Source organism: Spermophilus citellus, assembly GCF_964194105.1.
Source record: "Spermophilus citellus genome assembly, chromosome: 10".
Lineage (NCBI taxonomy): Eukaryota > Metazoa > Chordata > Mammalia > Rodentia > Sciuridae > Spermophilus > Spermophilus citellus.
In genome coordinates, this window is record NC_138197.1 from 53466687 (window position 1) to 53487681 (window position 20995).

Here is a 20995-nt window from a genome sequence, read left to right on the forward strand (position 1 = left end):
GATCAATGGTGCTACCCTAGTCTGAGACTAAAGGCTTCTGGTGAATCACCGGCAGAGTCTGCTTTGGAAGAGTGAAGAAGTGAAAGTCCGATATCCTCAGGTGATCCCAGCAGCAATCAAGAACCTGTTTAAGAAGAATCAAGCTTGCATCTGCTAGTGCTTCCTTGTTCTTTCAACTTTTATTCCATCCAAGCTATCATCCTATTGGTCAGTGCTGCCAAGTTTAGGTAGGGTCTCTATATCAGTTGGCTGTCCCACATGCCAATAATTCCTAGACACACCCTCATTGACACAACCATAACTCTCTTAATCCTTGGCATTTTTTAATCCAATCAAGCTGACAATTCAAATTAACTATTATAACTACTATACTGACCCCAATTAAAGTGATGACTGTAAAATTATAGATATTGAAGTTATAACCTGTCACTCCCACTTTTAAGACTGGTGAAACTGGCCTGCTGGATGTTTAAAATCCAAACCTTGGAGAACAAAGTCAAGGAAGCAACAGGATCAAGGAAAAAGCAGCCAACATTTTGTTCTTGCCCTCAAAGGTCAGCCAGGACCCAAAGAATGACTGGACCCCTCTGAGGGCCCTTAAACTCCAGTGAATCATCTAATCAGGGAAATTGAGAGGACTCTATGGATCAGGAAGCCAGCCATTCTGCAAATAGAAAGGTCATTGGAGAGGAAAATGTCCCTGATGTTTCCAAGAGAAGCCACATGTGATCAGCAAGACTTCCCATCTGACCCATCCTGGCAGATGGTTTCCACTGGTAGAGGAAAACTAAAGGAGCCAAGAAGCTTTGCACATGTCCCCAAAAGTGATATCTGAGGAATCTGACTCTTTTAACAGTAGATAGGAACAAGATTGGTTTTGACCAACTTGGTCTTAAACACCTGGCAGGAGAGTATAGCCAAAACACAGTCCCACATGGACATTTAAAAGGAAAAGCATTTTTTTAAATGTAACCTAAGATGTACACTTGTCAGCCCTACCAAAAATAAGTGAAGCTGAAGACTATAGAGGAAGGGTCCTTGTGTGGGAGTGCCTAATAATAATGATCACAAAGAACTCTAGATTCACAAGTTTGTCCTGAGTTAATTTGAACCTAATTTCATGGACTTGTAAATCTTCCTAACGTCCTACAGTGATAAGCTTGATGTGTTTTTCACTGATATGATTATGAGTTACTATCTTCATGATTTTCAGAGACTGGCTGAAATACCAATTGGTTTTCTGCTAATGTTTTCAAAAAAGTAATGCTTTGCTGTCTTGTTTATTGTTGTCTGTATGATCCCTGCCCTATGTATGCCTTGTCCAGTCACTTGCCCTCTGCAGCTGTGGACCTCTGGATTGCTCTGATGCTGAATGTCCTTAATTTTCCACACTGCACCTAATAGAGAATAAGGACTTTGGGTTTCACTTCCCCCAGCTTCGCCCTTTTTCAGTGGGAAGCAGTTTGTAAATGTCATTGCCTATTTTTCCATAGACATGGAATGTAGGAATTGACAGTGGAGAAATGTAACAGTGTTCCATTTTATGTTTTAACTATAGCCCCTGCTGCTCTGCCACTGCAACATTTTTTAAGTAGCCGTGTTTCTTTCTCTCCTTTTCTCCCTGCTCCTCCCTAATCTCTCCTGCTCCCTAATCTCAGGGGAAACAGGGTTACCTTTCTTCCCCATTTTAGGCAGATTTATCTGTCCTTGAGTACACACCCACCATAGTAATGAAGTAATCTGGGATTTGGGTATGGTACCAGAAGATCTCAGAAATGACTGTTTTCCAAATTCACAAGTGAATTACAACTCTAACAGAGAACATGTGAAATGTAGCCTTTGAATCTTTAAAAGCCCCCCCCCCCCATTCCTACTGATGAACAGAATCACAGTCTCTGGGACAGGGGTCCCCTGTGTTTCTCCTTTGCTAGCAAAGCAGTAAAAGTTCTTTTTCCTTTTTCCAAAGAAAGAAAGAAAGAAAGAGTTGTAAACCACTTAATTGATGCATTTACTAACTATATATTCAAAAATATATGAGGAGCCTTCTGAATATAATACTTTAAAGATAGAAATGTATAAATGCCACAAAAAAGACAACTAAAAGAATGACAACAAACTTTCCTCATATTATTTACAAATATTAGTGTATACTCATGTACTAATTTCAGGTTGATAATGGGCTTTATTTCCTTAGCTTTGATGATTTCCATCATTCTACCAATACATATATATTAAACTACAAATTAACATTAAGATGATTAAAAGGAACACTGTTAGATAACAGTGGTTTTCATCATAGAAGATAAAAGTAAATTAAATATTGAAGGTTGTAGAATTACTCTTAATTTTGCTAATCACAGAATTAAGTTATTTCGAGTTGCTTACAGTTCTTAAACTTGCTTGTGGGTATAGAATATCATCTTTATTTTATTCCCATTTTTGCTTTTGATTTTAAAATTAAAATATCTGTATGGCAATATTTTGTTACATGAAAATTAGTGTTTATGTACTAGAAAAGACATATGTCTTTTATGGGTAAAATAAACTCTTTTTGGTGTTTGCACTTTTGAGGCATGTTTTGATCTGTGTTTTCTAGAAGCAGTTAGACTGCATTTTTTTGTTTCAGTTATTCTTTTCAAAATGGGATGGCTGTTATGAGTAAATTTAAATCTATAGACTTCAGATTTACATAACCAACAGTCTCTTTACTTTTCAACTTGGATATCTATTAGACATTCAGAACCAACATATTCTTCTCTAAGGTCATGGTTGATATTGGATTAATTTTTAAATTTTATTCCCCGGAAACAAGCATCTTTGTTATCAGATAGCAGTGTTTCTGGTAAATATGACCCTTATAAGTAATAATGCTGAGAATTGTGGTATGTGCTTGTAATCCCAGCTCCTCAGGAAGCTAAGAAAGGAGGATTCCAAGTTTAGGCCAGTCCTGTCTCAAAATAAATATAAAAAGGGCTAAGGATATAACTCAGTGGTAGAGTGTTTGTCCAGCATGTGCAAGGGACCTGGATTCAATCTGTAGTACCTCAAGGAAAAATAAAACATTCTGTGTTGTCTAGGAGCTCTGTCAATGAAATATGTATACCTGCTTGAAAGCCAGGTCTTTCCTGGGTATTGGTACTTGTAACCAAGTGTGTCTTTTCTAGAGATATCATTGTAGTGGTGTCTATGAAGTTGTTTCAAGAGATAGCAAGTCTTATGAGGCATATGCCTGCCTTCTAAGCCAAGGTGGGCCTCACAGTCACCTGAGAAGAGCCTATCTACTTGCACAGGAACTAGAATTTGTATTGAGGGCAGAGACTAAGTTTTAATTGATGAAACTTTTCTTTTGAAAGAGAAACTTTTTACCTTACCTGTATGATGTGTTTCTAGCATGTGCATTCTAAGTAAATCTGATGCTTGTTATGGTCTGAGATAGTTTTAAGAGTCCAAGTGTCTAGTTGAAATGACATATGGCAAAGTCCACATCCAAACAATAGTGTCTTTGCCCCTTACTTTTCCCATCAGCAGCTTTCCCCCTATTAAACATTGAGATTTTCTCCTTCCATTCACTTCAGCAAAATCTTGGAATCATTCTTGATTATTCTGTATCTCATCCTATATCCAATTCATCAGAAATTTTTTTTACACATCTTTACAAAATTCATGCAGTGTTTTGCCACCTCTCAGTACCTCAAATCTTAGTCTCCTTTTTTGAGTCACCATTATCTCTTGACTGGATTATTGAAAAAGCATACTGAGTGTCTCCTTTCTTTCTCTCTCTCTCTCTCTCTCTCTCTCTCTCTCTGTTTTTTTGGGGGCAGGGTCCCAGGGATGGAACTCAGGGGCACTCAACCACTGAGCCACATCCCAGCCCTATTTTTGTATTTTATTTAGAGACAGGGTTTCACTGAGTTGCTTAGCCCCTTGCTTTTTATTGAGGCTGGCTTTGTACTTGTGATCCTCTTGCCTCAGCCTTAGCCTCCAGAGCCTCTGGGATTACAGGCATCCTGAATTGGCTAACAATTTACCACTTATTATTATTATTATTATTATTATTATTATTATTATTTTGGTGGTCTAAATTAATTTCTGAGACAAACATTTCTCCCAAATCTTTATTTTCCTTATTTTGTTATTTATAGTTTATTTTTATAGGATTATTTATTTTTCCCTCAACCACTTTCTCTCAGTTGCCTTTCTAGTTTGGCTTTCTGCCAATTGTAATCTGCATATCAATAAAAAGATTTAAGAAATGGACAAAGAATTCTCTTTTACCCTTACCCATTTTCTTCAAAGGTTAACATTTGCTTGCTTTCTCCATATTCTTTTTCCTCCTCCACCTTTTTCTTCTTTCCCTTCTCTTTCTTCTCCTTCTTAATATTTATTTAGTGTTCTTTTGTTCCTAAATGGAGGGCAGATAGTCAAAATACTAAGTCCCAAAGTAACCCAGATACCAAAAGCCTAGTGACCAAAAACCTGGATTACTTATCCCACATTCATATGCAATAGGATTTAATTCTTTTTTTTTCTTTTTGCTATTTATATTCCATTTTAGGATTTAATCCCCCTATTTCCTGTTTTTCAATTTTGTTTTCTTTATTTCAACTATGTGCAACATTAACGTGGTTCTAAAAGTCCAAAACTGTATTGAAACCTTTACTCAGAGAAAAGATGTTTTCTGCTATTCATTTCTTCTGTCTTTCTGCCTCATTCTCATCTGTCCCTTATCTTCCTGTTAGTTTTGAACTGTATTATGACAAATAGGTACATGTTTCTTTGTTTTTTTACACTGTTGAGGGCCATTTGCATATTTTCTTTTTGGTAAGTTTTTTGTAAACATCTTTTGCCTATTATCTTATAAGTTTCTTATTTTTAATCCCCTCAATCCTTTGCCCAGTTTTAAATCTTCTTAAAATATTAGGAATATTGGCCTTATCTATAATATGTATTGCACATATCTTTTTTTCCCTAGCTTGTAGGCTTTTGATTTGCTTTTAGAAGTAACTTTTGACAGAAAAAAGTTTGTATATATTCATAATAGTCAAATTATTCAGTCTTTTATTGTGTTTAGAACCTAGCCATAGGTAGTCTTTCTTAGACCATAGGTAAAAAAAAACTTAATCAGGGTTTTGTCTTGCATTTATGTAGAGTCATTTAAAAATATTTATCTTTTCTCATACTTGGAGTTTATATTTGTGTTTGATGTGAAATATGTGTAATTTTAGCCTTTTCTAAATGGCTAATCAGTTGTATTAGTACTGTCTATTAACAGGTCTATCTTTGCTTCATTGATTTGTAAAAACCACTTTCATTATACACTTCTTTCACTCATACACTCATAGTTGAGTTTTTTTTTATTTTCATCAAATAATACATTGTTTTATGTGTAGAAGTTTTATAGTATGTTTTAGTATAATTTAATATGGCATATTTTAATAATGATAGTATTATATTTTAATATAGTTTATTTAATGCATTTTAATAAGCAAGGCAGGTATTCTCTTTATTGCTTTTCTTTTGTAGTGCTTTGTTATTTTTACAGGTTTACTTTTTCCATGTGACATTTAATGTACATTTATGTAGATAAATGTACATTTATCTTAAAAAAGCTTATTGATATTATATTGGGATTGTTGTGAACCTATAAATAAACTAAGGGAAGACCGGCATCTATATGATGTTTAGTTGTCCTGTACAATTGCAAGGGATATCTTTACCTTGTTTAGGTCTCTCTTTGTGTGTTTCAGGAGCATTTTAGTTTTCCTCACATCACTTTGCTAAATTTATTCTTAATAATTTGATCTTCTTTGTTGCAATGAAAAACAGTGTTTTCTGGATCATTACCTTTTCTTGAAATAATCTGAATCTTATGCATTGTTTGTAGGTTAGTTGCCTGATAATGTAATTTTCTTTCCCAAGAAATAGATTTATTTTCAAGAAGTGTTTTTTAAAAGCGGTAATCAAAATCAACTTTTGCAAACTACATTTCTATAAAGGATTGCCCATTTTTCTAAGTTTTAAAATATATTAATATATTTCCTTAATGTATAGAGGAGTCAAGATTTTTTTTTTTTTTTTTGGTACTAGGGATTAAACCAGGAGTGCTTAACCACTGAGCCACATTCACAGCCTTCTTTTGTATTTTTACTTAGAGACCCGGTCTAGTTAAATTGATGAGACTTGCTATCTTCCTGCCTCAGCCTCCGGAGCCACTGGGATTATAGGAGTGTTCTTCCATGCTCAGAGAGGAGTCAAGATTTTTTAAAAATTTCTTCTGTTTTGATAACTATCTTCTCTTTGCCATTTAATTTTGTATATTTGTACTCCCCTATTACTACTGGTTAAATAAGGTATGATTTTTTTTAAATTCAGGGTTTTTAAAATTATATGTACTTTTTTATTAATCTACATGAGTCTGTGTTATCTGTGTGTTTTTTTCTTATTCTGTTTTTTTTTAAGTTTTCTTTGTATCTTTAATTTCAACTGGGGATTTAATTCATTGATTTTTTTTGTTGATATGTTCAAGAATATAGATTTTTTTTCTAATTACTGCTTTAAACATATCTAATAGATCTCTGATATGTCAGTTTGCTTTGACATTATCATTATTACTGTATTTAGAAATTCTGTAATATCTTTAACAAAAAGTAGCAACCTAGGATAATGTTATGATTGGGTGGGTAATGGACTATGCAAAAAGATTCCTGGAAAAATTTGTTTTGAATGTTACTGAATGATAATGTTAGTGACACTTTCCATTTAATGTTGTACTTACCATGTATCTGTCACTGAGCTGAGTGCTTTCTATACATTATCTCACTTAAGCTCTATAACATGGTTTTTTAGGCACATATTATTTTCTCATTTTCAGATGAGGACACTATGACTTGCAGGGGTTTATATAATTTGCCTAGGGCTCCTTAACTGTTAAGCAGTTATTTCAAATTGGAATGCATTTTTGACTCCACTTCCATGGCTTGTACTTAGGCAATAATATTATGAGATCATAAAGGTATTGAACAGTATGACATAATCAGGGAATTTTAGTAGCAAGGTGTGACTGGAGTAAAGTTAGCACTTACAGTGGTTTCATTTCTGACTTTGGTAAATTCAGTGTTTATTGAGGTACTGTTAACTGAGTAGGAAAACAATGAGGCAAACATGGTTTATATAAAATGTTAGTTAAGTTTAATGTACCTGTTGGACATCCAAATGGATCTGTCTGGTCATAAGGTGAGTACAATGATGTAGAGATGTGACGAGTTATTTATGCCTGAGATGTGGATTTGTTTGCCATTAGCCTTTAATTGATAATTTCATAATGGGTTTTAAAGTGGCAAACCAAAATACTGTATTCAGTGATTTCAAAAGTGTAGGAAAATGAAATTTAAGGCTTAATATAGAAAGAACCTGAAAAGGAAAGAAAAAAAATTAGTCAACTTATACGGGGAAAATCTAGGAGATAATGGAAAACCATTTGTGTTCTTGAGAACTAAGGAGAGATAAGATCAGAAGAGTTCATTCAGTTTAATGATAGCTGAAATGACATGTAGTATCTCTAATAACAGGTCCAGAGGGGTGATGATAGGATTAAGGAAGAAGAAAATGGAAATAGGTGTTATACATTATTCAGGAAATTTGTTTATGAAGGGAAAAGGTGAGAGGGAGGTGATAGCTACTGTGAAGTGTAGGATTCCTATTTTGCTTCCTAAACCTCCCCCTTACTTTGTCCTTATTTTGCTTTTCTTTGTTCTCCTTTTTTCCCACCTTTCATATATTCTGACTGCTTTTCTTCTTCTCCTGATGTGATATACTTGAACACTTAATGTTACAGGATGAAAATTTACTTTAGACAGTATAGATCTTGTTTTAAAATATGGCTATAAATATGAATGACATAAAGAGGAGTTGAAATATTCAGGTGTTAAAAATGATACTTTCAAGATATTCTTGAATACAGGGTCATAAACACTCTTGTCCTATAAATTTTTATAATAACCTTTAAAATAGTAATGAAAGTAATAGCAACACTGTGATAAATGCTTTACATATTTTAGCCTATTTAAAGCTCCACCAGCAACTCGGTGTGCATCTTATAGATGAAGAAACTGAATAACAGGGCTGGGGATGTGGCTCAAGCGGTGGCGCGCTCAGCTGGGGTTCCATCCTCAGCACCACATACCAACAAAGATATTGTGTCTGCCGAAAACTAAAAAATAAATATTAAAAATTCTCTCTCTCTCTCTCTCTCTCTCTCTCTCTCTCTCTCTCAAAAAAAAGAAAGAAACTGAATAACAGATAAATTACAATAATTTGCGCATTGTTTTGTATCTGTTGTGGCAGCATGGTTTCAGAATCTGTATCTTCATCAGAAGGCTATATTCCTTCTTATTGTATAAGCTACTTTTCATAACCTTTAAAAGTTCATTAGTAATATCTTTGTTATGAATTATAATTCACAACTAGAAGTTGGAATATTTTTAGAGATTTATTTCCCACCATATAAAATAAAAATTAGAAAGATTCTGAAGAGTATTTACCAAATATAAACATGAATTTAAGTTTTAGTTTTCTATATTTGAGTAAAAATAAATTGAAATGTTTGTTTGTGAATGTAGAATCAAGTATCTGATATGACACATAGTATCTCAAAAATAATATTGCTACATAATAAAATATAGATAAGATAAATAATACTTTAAAGTGCCAATCATAAGTCAATGTATTCTTTACTTTATTAATATCTAATGGCCTTATAAATATCTCTCTTCAGGGAAAAATGCAATTTCCATTGTGAGCTGCCTTCCAGAATTTATGGTAGAACTTCACTGACGTTGCTACTGATGCCAATGTGGAATAAAGGTCTTTATAATTTAGAAAGTCAAACATATAAATGAGTTACTTCTAAAAATTACTTTTCTTAAATATGAGAGCACATAATTTATTTGAATTGTGAAGGAACATTTGAAAATAAAGTCATATATGTATAATCTGTTAGTTTTGTCCTTTACATTTTTATCTTTTTTATTTTATTTTTTTATATGGATTTCCAATTCTCCCAGCACCATTTTTTATTCTTGGCAATAGGCTTTGCTTTTATGACTTTTTTTTGTCTTTTAATTTTTATTTATTTTTTTAGTCATACATGACAGCAGAATGCATTTTGATATATAAAACATACATGGAATGTACATACATCAATCATATTGTCTATTCTGTTCTGCTGCCCTTCCTATCCTCCCTACTCCTCCCCTCCTCTCCCATCCTTTCTCTCTATCCAATCTAATGTGACACACTTTTTTTTCTTTTTCTCATTACAACATCATATATGTATTCTGTATAACAATGAGTTTCTCCTCCCATCTCCTGTGCAACTCCCCTTCTCCCTCTTTTTCCTTCCCACCTCTCTTCCCTATTTAGTGGTAGTCTTCTTCTCATGCTCTTCCTCCCTATCCCATTTTGAGTCACCCCCCTCATATCAGAGAAGACATTCGGCATTTGTTTTTTAGGGATTGGCTAATTTCACTTAGCATAATCTGCTCTAATGCCATCTATTTGCCTGCAAATGCCATGGTTTTATTATTTTTTAGTGCTGCGTAATATTCCATTGTGTATAAATGCCACATTTTTTTAATCCATTCATCTATTGAAGGGCATCTAAGTTGGTTCCACATTCTAGCTATTGTGAATTGTGCTGCTATACACATTGATGTGGCTGTGTCCCTGTAGTATGCTCTTCTTAGGTCTTTTGGTTATAGTCCGAGGAGGGGAATAGCTGGATCAAATGGTGGTTCCATTCCCAGCTTTCCAAGGAATCTCCATACTGCTTTCCAAATTGGCTGCACCAATTTGCAGTCCCACCAGCAATGTATGAGTGTACCCCCCCTCCTCACCAGCACTTATTGTTGTTTGACTTCATAATGGCTGGCATTCTTATTGGAGTGAGATGGTATCTTAGTGTAGTTTTAATTTGCATTTCTCTGATTGCTAGAGATGGTGAGCATTTTTTCATGTATTTGTTGATTGATTGTATATCCTTTTCTGAGAAGTTTCTGTTCAAGTCCTTGGTCCATTTGTTGATTGGGTTATTTGCTTTTTTGTTGTTTAACTTTTTGAGTTCTTTGTATACTCTAGAGATTAGAGCTCTATCTGATGTTTGAGGGGTAAAAATTTGTTCCCAGGATGTAGGCTCCGTATTCACCTCACACATTATTTCTCTTGCTGAGAAAAAACTTTTTAGTTTGAATTCGTCCCATTTGTTGATTCTTGGTTTTAACTCTTGTGCTATAGGTGTCTTATTAAGAAATTTGGGGCCTGCCCCCACATGATGAAGATTAGGACCAACTTTATCTTCTATTAGATGCAGAGTCTCTGGTCTGATTCCTAGCTCCTTGATCCATTTTGAGTTGACTTTTGTGCATGGTGAGAGAAAGGGATTCAATTTCATTTTGTTGCATATGGATTTCTAATTCTCCCAGCACCATTTGTTGAAGATGCTATCCTTTCTCCATTGCATGGTTTTAGCACCTTTGTCTAATATAAGGTAGTTGTAATTTTGTGGATTTGTCTCTGTGTCCTCTATTTTGTACCATTGGTCTACCAGCCTGTTTTGGTGCCAGTACCATGCTGTTTTTGTTACTATTGCTCTATAGTATAGTTTAAAATCTGGAATCGCACTCTTCCTGCTTAGAATTACTTTAGCTATTCTGGGCCTCTTGTTTTTCCAGATGAATTTCATGATTGCTTTTTCTATTTCTGCAAGGAATGTCATTGGGATTTTGATGGGAATTGCATTGAATGTGTAAAGTGCTTTTGGTAGTATGGCCATCTTAATAATATTAATTCTACCAATCCATGAGCAAGGTAAATCCTTCCATCTTGTAAGGTCTTCTTCTATTTCTTTCTTCAGGGTTCTGTAGATTTCATTGTATAGCTCTTTCCCCTCTTTTGTTAAGTTGATACCCAGGTATTTTATTTTATTTTGTTTTTTTGAGGATATTGTGAATGGAGTAGTTGTCCTCATTTCCCTTTCAGAGAATTTGTCACTGATATACAGGAATGCCTTTGATTTATTGGTATTGGTTTTATATCCTGCCACTTTGCTGAATTCATTTACTAGTTCTAGAAGTTTCTTGGTTGAATTTTTGGGTCTGCTAGGTATAGGATCATGTCATCGGCAAATAGTGCTAATTAAAGTTCTTCTTTTCCTATATTTATGCCTTTAATTTCTTTCATCTGTCTAATTGCTCTGGCTAGTGTTTCAAGAACTATGTTGAATAGAAGTGGTGAGAGAGGGCATCCCTGTCTTGTTCCAGATTTTAAAGGGAATGTCTTCAATTTTTCTCCATTTAGAATGATGCTGGCCTAAGGCTTAGCATATATAGCTTTTACCATTTTGAGGTAATTTCCTGTTATCCCTAATTTTTCTGGAGTTTTGAACATAAAAAAAAATACATGCTGTATTTTGTTGAATGCTTTTTCAGCATCTATGGAGATGATCATATGGTTCTTATCTTTAAGTCTATTGATGTGGTGAATTACATTTATTGATTCCCGTATGTTGAACCAGCCTTGCATCCGAGGGATGAATCCCACTTGGTCATGGTGCACGATCTTTTTGATGTGTCTTTGTATCTGATTTGCCAGAATTTTATTGAGGATTTTTACATCTAAATTCATTAGGTATATTTGTCTGTAGTTTTCTTTCTTTGTGGTATCTTTATCTGGTTTGGGAATCAGGGTGATATTGGCCTCATAGAATGAATTTGGAAGTACTCCCTCTTTTATGACTTTTTTATTAGGATCCTAGTCACAATGTAGTGATGGTTGTGAAACTAATTGTAAAACTGTATTTCAACATTATATTTCTGTAGAAATAATCCAATAATCTGTAATTGACTTTAACAGGAAAAAAAATTTTTGTTTGTTACAAAATAAGAACTTAATATGGAGACAGTTGGACTCCTTATTTCCCAGTAATTGTTCTTCTTTATGCATTGTATACTAATTAATGTTTACTTAGTTGATTGACCTCCTACTGTTCATAAGATCATTGAGTATATAAGTGCATCTGTCTTGCTCACTGATGTCCTCCCAGTGCCCAGTTCCTGTATGTAGCACTTGTAGGCCCTCCAGTGCTTTTTTCCTACCCAAATAAATGGACTTTTCTGAACTAAAAGAATTGTGTGTGTGTGTGTGTGTGTGTGTGTGTTCGTGTGTGTTCATCCATCCCCTTTGAGTTCCAAATGCACGTGTTATGGAAGTTAGTATATAAGCACTAAGACCTTACACATTTGAGTCTTATATGGAAATATTATGTCAAGTTTAGAAACACTAGTTTTAGATTTCAGTATTGATCCCTGAATAATAGTCATAAAATCCTCATTTTTAATCTCATTGCTTTTACTTCCCTTACCCTTTTCCTTTTCTGTGTACTGTCTTTCTTCCTTTCAACCTGTCCTCTCTCTGTTTTTTCTTTAATATCTTATTCTTTGTTGTTGTTGTTCTTTAGTATCTGGAGTCCATCTTTCACCAGCTTCTCCTGAGATTGTTTTGGACCATGACCACTCGTCTCCTTCACTTGGATGCCTCTCTTCTGATGCCATCATTTCATCACCAGAGAACCTACATGCAGACAGTACTATTATGAATCAAACAATTCCTAAAGCACAGGTAAAGACAAGTATATTTTAACAGAAAATTTGTATACCTAAAAAGTACATACTGGTTTACTTGATTCTTTTATGATTTCTGTTTCAATTTAGTTTTTCTAACAGAAATATTTCTGCAATACCTAGAGTTTAAAAACAAGGTAATTATGATTTTTTTGGCACAATTAAAAAAACATTTGGGTAGCCTTAGTTATTTATTCAAGTGGAATTAGCTTTGTATTTCAAATCTTGAACTTTAAAATGGAAAATAATTACAAAAAATATAGTTATTTCTATTTTAAGGGAATTTTAACATGTTTACGTGCATTAGAGCATCTATATTAATTTTAGGATATAAACTAAAGAGGCAGCAGTCATAGTCCATCTATTCAGATATTTGTTGAACCAAATATTGTGCTGTGTACTGAAATTAGATTTCTAAAGTTAGATTTCTGAAGTATAATTCACAATTTTAAGTAACCTATTAACTTTACTAAAAAAATGCTGATCAAATAGAGATCACTGATGAATTTCAAATTCTAATTTACAATTTAAAATGTAAAAAAAATTCTACGTGCATAGAATTAAGAACTGGTAAGTATCAGATGTATCTACACTTAATTGTACATTTTCAAACATAAGAAAAAGCATTAAGAAGTTTTTAAATGCATTATTATCAAAATAAGAAGTACCTTAGGCTTTGAAGTTAATGGGAAATTTTGATTCTTAGTGCCAGGATTATGTTGTTGGAACAGTTTGAGGTCTTCTGTAGATTTGTTTCAAGTGGGAAATCATTTTGGAACCTTTGCTTCAATTTATTTTCCATATGGGGTTTCTGATGCTCTTTGGATATTTTAATTATTGAAAAAGTGTGAACTGTCTTTTCTTCTTTCTTTCTTACGTGTATATTTGTCTGTGTCTGTGTCTAATGTGGTTTAGATTCAGCAAACAACACACACTCATCTGGATATCCCACTTTTTCCATTGGGCTTAACTGATGAGGCAAGTAATGGAACAGTTGCTACTGTGGATGAGTCTGAGGATTCTGGAACACATGTATCAAACATACAGCTTCAGCAAAAAATTTCAAGCCTGGAGATTAAACTCAAAGCCTCTGAAGAAGAAAAACTAAGAATTAAAAAGGTAATACTTGCTTAAAAAGTAAAAGTTGGATTGTGTGAACTGAAAATTCGATGTAATCCAAAATTATATTTAAAAACTCACCAGAGGAAGAGGATATTGTCTTCTCTTGAATAGTGGGTTTAAATCAGTCCTATCAGCCTATCAATTGGAAAAGCCTTTGATAAGAAATCTTAAAAGTGGTTAGCTTTCCATATCCATGGGTTCCATATCTAGATTCAACCACACATCAAAACTATTAGGGGAAAAAAAAAACCCATGTACCAAACACATACGGATCATTTTTGTTTTGTTAGCTTTTCATACACAATACAATATATCTATTTACAGTGTATTTACATTATATTACATAATCTACAGATGATTTAAAATACATGGGAGGATGTGCATAGTGTTCTATGCAAATACTATGTCAGTTCATATGAAAGACTTGAGTATCCTCAGATTTTGATGTGAGCAGGGGTTCCTGAAAACAATGTTTTGTTTTCAAATATTCATATGTGATCATTCAAATTGACTATATATGAATTTTTAAAGATACGAACAATTTGACTAGGGTTCCCCACCCAGCTAATACTTTCTTTCTGATTTAGTTTAATTTACTTTGGAAGCAGGCAGTATTATATATCTTATGCAGATTTCAAGTTTTATAACATTAACTTCTCCCTATGGGAGTTCAGGCATCATTGGGATATTTGACAAGAATATTTAGATGTATAATAATTTTCATAAATTATTTATGTTCTCATCTGTCTTTCCTACAATTATATATAAATATCTTAACAAATTTGTAGAAAGTTTATATAAGAGATTGGTTTTGTCAATGGGAATTTCTTGAGATGCTCTCTTCATTTGTTAGAGTAATTCTAGTGTTTGGTAGAAATTAGAATGAAAGATATAATTTATAATATTATTAGATTTTAAACCAAACTTCCTATGGATTCTTTCCTTGACAGGTATTTTCTGTGTTCATTAACATTACAAAGTTTGTTATTTTTTTTCTCTCTTAGGATGTTGAATCATTAATGGAAAAGCATAGTGTGTTAGAAAAAGGTTTCCTAAAAGAAAAAGAGCAAGAGGCCATTTCTTTTCAAGATAGATACAAAGAACTTCAGGTAAGCCTAGTGGACTTAAAGTTTAAAATGTAGCCCTTTTGATGAAGTATGCACGTAATTTCAAAAATTGCTTGGTAAATGTCTTATGAATGAGAAATCTTATACTTGGCTTGAATAAATGATAAAACATTAATCAGCATGGATGAAATCAGTGAAGATGGCCATTTTAGAAAGTGTAATCTGTGAGAAACATTAAGGATTAGTAGTTTGAGGTCAAACAATTTGGTGAAAAATATTCTGTTTCTAGTAGGTAACACTTTGGCAACTGAGTATTCTAATTACATGAAGAGTTTATAATTACATGAAGAGTTTAGAATCCTATAAATCTAAAAAGGATATTTAACATTTTTATAAATTGTAGTAATTGTCTCTTCTTTCTCAAATTTTTTATTAATAAATTTGTTTCTTCTGTAGTTTTTCCCATTCTAGTAAATGGCAACTTCATCTTTCTGATTGCTAAGGCTAAAACCCACATTTATAATATAGAAAATATATGTGTATAGGGGCTGGGATTGTGGCTCAGTGGCAGAGCACTCGCCTAGCACGCGCGGGACCTGGGTTCGATCCTCAGCACCACATAAAAATAAAGCATTGTGTTGTGTCCATCTACACCTAAAAAATAAATATTTTAAAAAAATAAATAAAAAATAAAATAAAATATATGTGTATATATGTACATTAACACATATCGGAGAGTGTGTATATATGTACATATATATATACATGTATACATATATATAATTTATTCTCTGTCAGCCTGTTAGCAAAATGTGTTGATCCTACCTTCAAAATATTCTGATTTCTTTATTCTCAGGTTCACTGCTCCTATTCTGTGCTACCATTATTTCTTCCTTGGAATACTAAAGTATCATATAACAAATCTTTTTGTTTTGCCTTCCATTTCCCAAATTATAGTCCCTGTGATTGGTTTAACACTTAGATCATGTTGTTTTACTTCAGTGGCTTCTCATCCTCAACTACATTAAAAGCCAAGTTCTTTTTAACTATATTAAAAGCCCTTACATTCTTTGATCCCTTTTCCTTATCTTTTTCCTATCCTGTTCTCAGTCATTTTGTTTTATCCCAGTGTTTGGAGTGTCTTTCCTTCAGATCCATGCATAGTTTTTGTTGTTGTTGTTGTTTTTAACATTCTTCCCTTCAAATATTATCTTATCAGAAGGCCTTTCCAAATAATACTAGCAACCCCTCCACCATCCTTACCAAATTCTGTTTTATTTTACTCCATATCAGTTTTTACATGTGACAAACTATGCATTTAGTTATTTATTTTCCTGAATAATTGTAATATGTGCGTGGCCTTTAAATTTCCAGTACTGGCTCTTCTCCTGAGAAGAGTTTTTATTTCAGCAGATAGGGTTTTAAATGTAAATCAGACCAGATCTCAACCTTTATTCCTATTTGCTTTCCAATGTAAATCTTCCAGCTTCTCTGGCTCCTTTAGTTTATCTTCCCAGCTACTTATTATGCCAAACTTCAAAATAAAGTTCAGCTGAATGAATACATGAGTGGGAAGGGCATTTCTTCTTTGTAGTAAAGGTATGGTTCATGATTCACTCATATTTTCTCTGTCTGGAATGTTCTTCTTTCATATATATTCATAGCTTTTTTAAAAAATGCAAAAATTGGAAATAAGGATAAGGATGAGCAGTGTATATGTTTTAATGACCAATAGAACATTGTTTAATAAGCCTACTCCAGGACCACATAGAAGAATGTTCTTTATTTAACTGTTTATTATTGATTGAAGGTGACATCACATATTAATTTGTAGATTTTTTTCCCAAAAGAAAAATAATTTCTGTACTTTAGAAATGATAATTTCAAAGAATATAGTTTATTGCTCTGTAGGATATTAACCAGTTTTATCTCTATTTTTGTACTGTTAGTACTCCATTGTTAAGTTTCCTTTGTGGATATCAGCTCTTCAAATGCATTTTGAATAAGTCTTAATGTAAAGATTTATTTATTCACAAATAAGTAGAATAAATCTTAGTTATATGTTTAATTTATATTTATGAATCCCATATTAATTTAAAAATACTTTCAACAGCTCTCACTGAACCCTATATTCCTTATTTACCTATTCAAATGCTACTTTCTTATGGGGGCTTTCCTTGACTATGTTACATAAAATAAGACCATGGGTTCATGCTCAACATTCTTATACCCTCTCTCTTTACTGTATGTCTGCTTTATATTCGTCAAGTTTGTGCATATATATTCTGAAGATGCTAGTTATTCTAGAGGTATATTTTCAACAACAGAATATTTAAATATACCCTAAAGTCCTGGTGCAGTAGAATTCAGAAAATCATAGACTTAATCATTGGCCTTTCTGTAATTCATTTCTTGCTGGGAATATAGGCATTTTTCAAACGGGTACCAAGCTTGTTCTTCCTAATAATCTCTTTTCTTTGGGAGACTGGATTACCAGGGGTTGAACCCAGAAGGGCTTAACCACTGAGCAACATCCCCAGCTATTTTTATTTTTTATTTTGAGAACAGGGTCTTACTAAGTTGCTGAGGCTGGACTCAAATTTGCAATCCTCCTGTATCAGCCTCCTGAGTAGCTGGGATTACAGGTGTATGCCACTGTGCCTGGTCTGCCTAATAATCTCTTAGGAATAGTACATGTGATTAAATTTGTGAATGTCAAGGGAGGCTGTAATATGTTCAGTACAAGTAGGATGAAATAGTAGAAAAATGAGTTATTAAACAGTAGATGTTTGTGTGTGTATGTGTGTGTGTGTGTGTATATACACTCACATTCTGAAAGTTATAGTGTACCATTTATTTGTTAAATTTTTGAAAGTCAATATATTTTTACATATTTTCAGTAAAATATGGTACTCCATATTTTTATATTAAGCTACATAACTTATAGGTCTTTTAAATATTCATGGACATTAACAAACTATTCACTAATGAGGTAGAAATTTTTCTTTTTTGTTATTTATAATGATAGGTATAATAATAGAGTGGTGCTTGAATCTTTGTGGTATCCTAAGTGAAGCAAAACATTTAGAAATATAATAATATATATGAAAAGACTAGATTATACTGAGAAGGATTAATATGTATATGCATTTATAAAAAAATATTTATCCTGGAAAATGTGGACAATACAAAAAAAGGAAGCAAAATTCATACCTATTTGTACCATGAAATCTCAAGCATTTTTACCTGATTTCAGAATATTTTTTCTGCATTTTTAATTGGTGCATTAGAGTTGTACATAATGGCAGGATTTGCTGTTACATATTCATACAGGGTACAATATAACAGTATAATTTGGCCAGTATCACTTTTCAGTATTTCCCGCTTCTTCCATACCTTCCACCCCTTGTTTCCTTTTCTCTACTGATCTCCCTTGATCTTTAGGAGATCCACCCTGCACCTTTGATTTCAGAATATTAAGCTTTGAATTTTCAATTGAGGACTGTACTCTTCATTTTAGGCCAGTGTTGGATATGCTTTTGCCAAGATTTTAATCTAACCGGAAGAAGAATAATTTATAAATGAAATATTTGTAAAATATTTTTAAAAAATATTTATTTTTTAGTTTTAGTTGGACACAATACCTTTATTTTACTCATTCATTTTTATGTGGTGCTGAGGAGCAAACCCAGGGCCTCGCACATGCTAGGTGAGTGTTCTACCACTGAGCCACAACCCCAGCCCAAATGTTTGTAAAATCTTAAAACAAACTTTTTTTTTAAATCAACATTAACTATGGTAGATAATTTTGTTATTTTATGTGATATGGTCTAAATTACCAGGATAGGTGGAGAGTGTGTGAATATACTATAACAGAAGGAAATAATGGATGCTGTGAATACTACAGTACAATGGGGGTGTGTACTCCCACCCTTTTTCCTGTCTGTCCAGGGTGTGTAGCTTAACAGGAGGAAGAAAAGTGAGTCACATTGCATTTGTCAGAGATAGCTATTTTAAGGACTTTCAGAAGACTTGAATAGAGAACTCCTCATCTTTGAATAATTTGGATTTCAGCCTCTTCTGTCTTCTCTCTGAGACTCCCATAACAAGTGGGCCAGTACTTTAGAAGAGCACTAAGGAAACTTGGCAACACATGTTATAGTTCTGCCAAATTAAAAATTTTAATTAACAGACATAGCTGGTATTTAAATTATCATCTCTGATAGTTGTCAGTATTGGTAGCTATGGTGACCTTGAAAAATTCTTCCTATATGCTTTTTAGACTGTGCCTATGTGTTACAATTTCATTTTCTATTGGAATGCTTCCTAGTTATAGTAGCTGAATTATTTTATTTGAAAATTTAATTTTAAAAAAAGTAACCCACATACTATTATATGAAAATTAAGTGTTTTTGAAAATCTTAAATTTACCTAATCAGTGGATTCATACAGCTTTAGGTTATGTATATTCTGTTGCCAATTTCAGATTATATTACTTAAATATTAGTAGATATTTTTTCTGATATTTTATGTACTGTTTTAAAATGAGTATTAGTCAAGTGTTGGACATTTTGGCCTTTTACCAGAAGTTGCTGTGGTTATTTTGCTTTATGTTGTTTAGTTAAGGGTAGAAGAGATTGGTGGCTTGATAACCCTGAACATTTAGCTTAATGACATGGCATGTGGGGAATTGAGGAGCTCTGCATAGATAAACCAGAACGTTCATAGTTTGTGTTCTTATGTAGGAGTGGAGAATGTTGAAGGAAATGCACATTAAGTATAGCTTGAAAACATCACATTTATTCACCTGCTCACTTGCTTTTTTTTTCATGATCAATACTCTGATGAGGAGAATAAAAATGTAAAGAGAATAAGAATTTTATGTTTTGATTGATTGTAGATGTCTTTCTATTTCTACTGTATTTTAGCTTGTATTAAATATTGGGGTATGTATAAATTTCAGTTGTTTAGCAATACATTTTCTACACAGCCCTTACAAAGAGCGAGTCTTGTGAGGGGAGAATCATCATAAGAATCATCATATTTGTGTGTTGGATAGTCCTTTTTTTTTCTACATTTCAAAGCTTTTTGAATGATTGAATTATTAAATTCAGGGTAAATACTGAGATTGGGAAGACCTCTTTGTCATAATGTAATAGACCAATAATCATTGTTGTAATAAGCATTTTTATCAATTAATTGAAAAACAACATGCTGCTTAGGCTAGAAAAGTTTATAAAAAAATAAACTGAGCCAGGCGCTGTGGCACATGTCTGTAATCCCAGAGGATCAGGAGGCTGAGACAGGAGGATCTCCAGTTCAAAGCCAGCCTCAGCAAAAGTAAGGTGCTAAGCACCTCAATGGGACCCTGTCTCTAAATAAAATACAAAATAGGGCTGGGGACGTGGTTCAGTAGTTCAGTGCCCCCGAGTTTGATCCCCAGTACCTGCTACAAACAATAATAAAAATAAATTTAAAAAGTAAACTGAAAGAATTATTTATCTAACGAGAGTAATATTTTGAAGGTATTTTACTTCTTATGTTGGTACACTTTTAAGAATGAGATTTTCAGGTCAAAGTAACCAATTTTAAAGCATTGCTTTATGTAGTAGTTTTCACTAATTTATTTCATTTGTTTTGCTTCACTGATTTGACTTCCTTTTCATCTTTAAACAATGGTTCACAATCTTGTTTCATATTATAATCTCTGTGAAAACTTTAAGAAATGCTCAACTGCTACCTCACACCAGTTAAATAACGTGTTTCAAATTTGAAAAAAAATTACATATAATAAATAAAGTATGTAGCAAAAAGCCAACTCCTTATCTTATGGTTCATTACCTGACAAAATTTACCTGGACAAACCAGGTTCATTTACTTTGTTCCTGTTTCTTTCAACAGGTTTATTTTTATCCTCCTATTGAGTGGGATATACTTACATTCCCTCCTGCTTTCCTATACAGATGGTAGGAAATAAACTTCATTTTTTGCCTAAGAATTGTTTTTGGAGGCTTGCCCCCAGTTGATCATATAGCGATTCCTTATTATTTTTTCTTTCCACTGGTACATGAAATACATCACTACTATTTTCTTTCATCATAAAGCATTATTGTCAAAGTCATACATCTATTT

General features: G+C 33.1%; 1 protein-coding gene across 5 annotated transcripts in view; it reads left to right on the forward strand.

The window, feature by feature from the left end:
• CCDC91 (coiled-coil domain containing 91) overlaps nucleotides 1-20995 on the forward strand; it is a 355737-nt gene that overhangs the window by 106756 nt on the left and 227986 nt on the right. For 3 of the 5 annotated variants that reach the window (XM_081309051.1, XM_081309048.1, XM_081309047.1), the window contains 3 exons: nucleotides 12512-12672; nucleotides 13590-13793; nucleotides 14801-14905. In XM_081309051.1, coding sequence (XP_081165177.1) covers nucleotides 12512-12672; nucleotides 13590-13793; nucleotides 14801-14905 — 470 coding nt within the window. Of the gene's footprint in view, nucleotides 1-6218; nucleotides 6351-8773; nucleotides 8863-12511; nucleotides 12673-13589; nucleotides 13794-14800; nucleotides 14906-20995 lie in introns of those variants that run through there. The other 2 variants (XM_081309050.1, XM_081309049.1) reach the window with 2 other exon arrangements.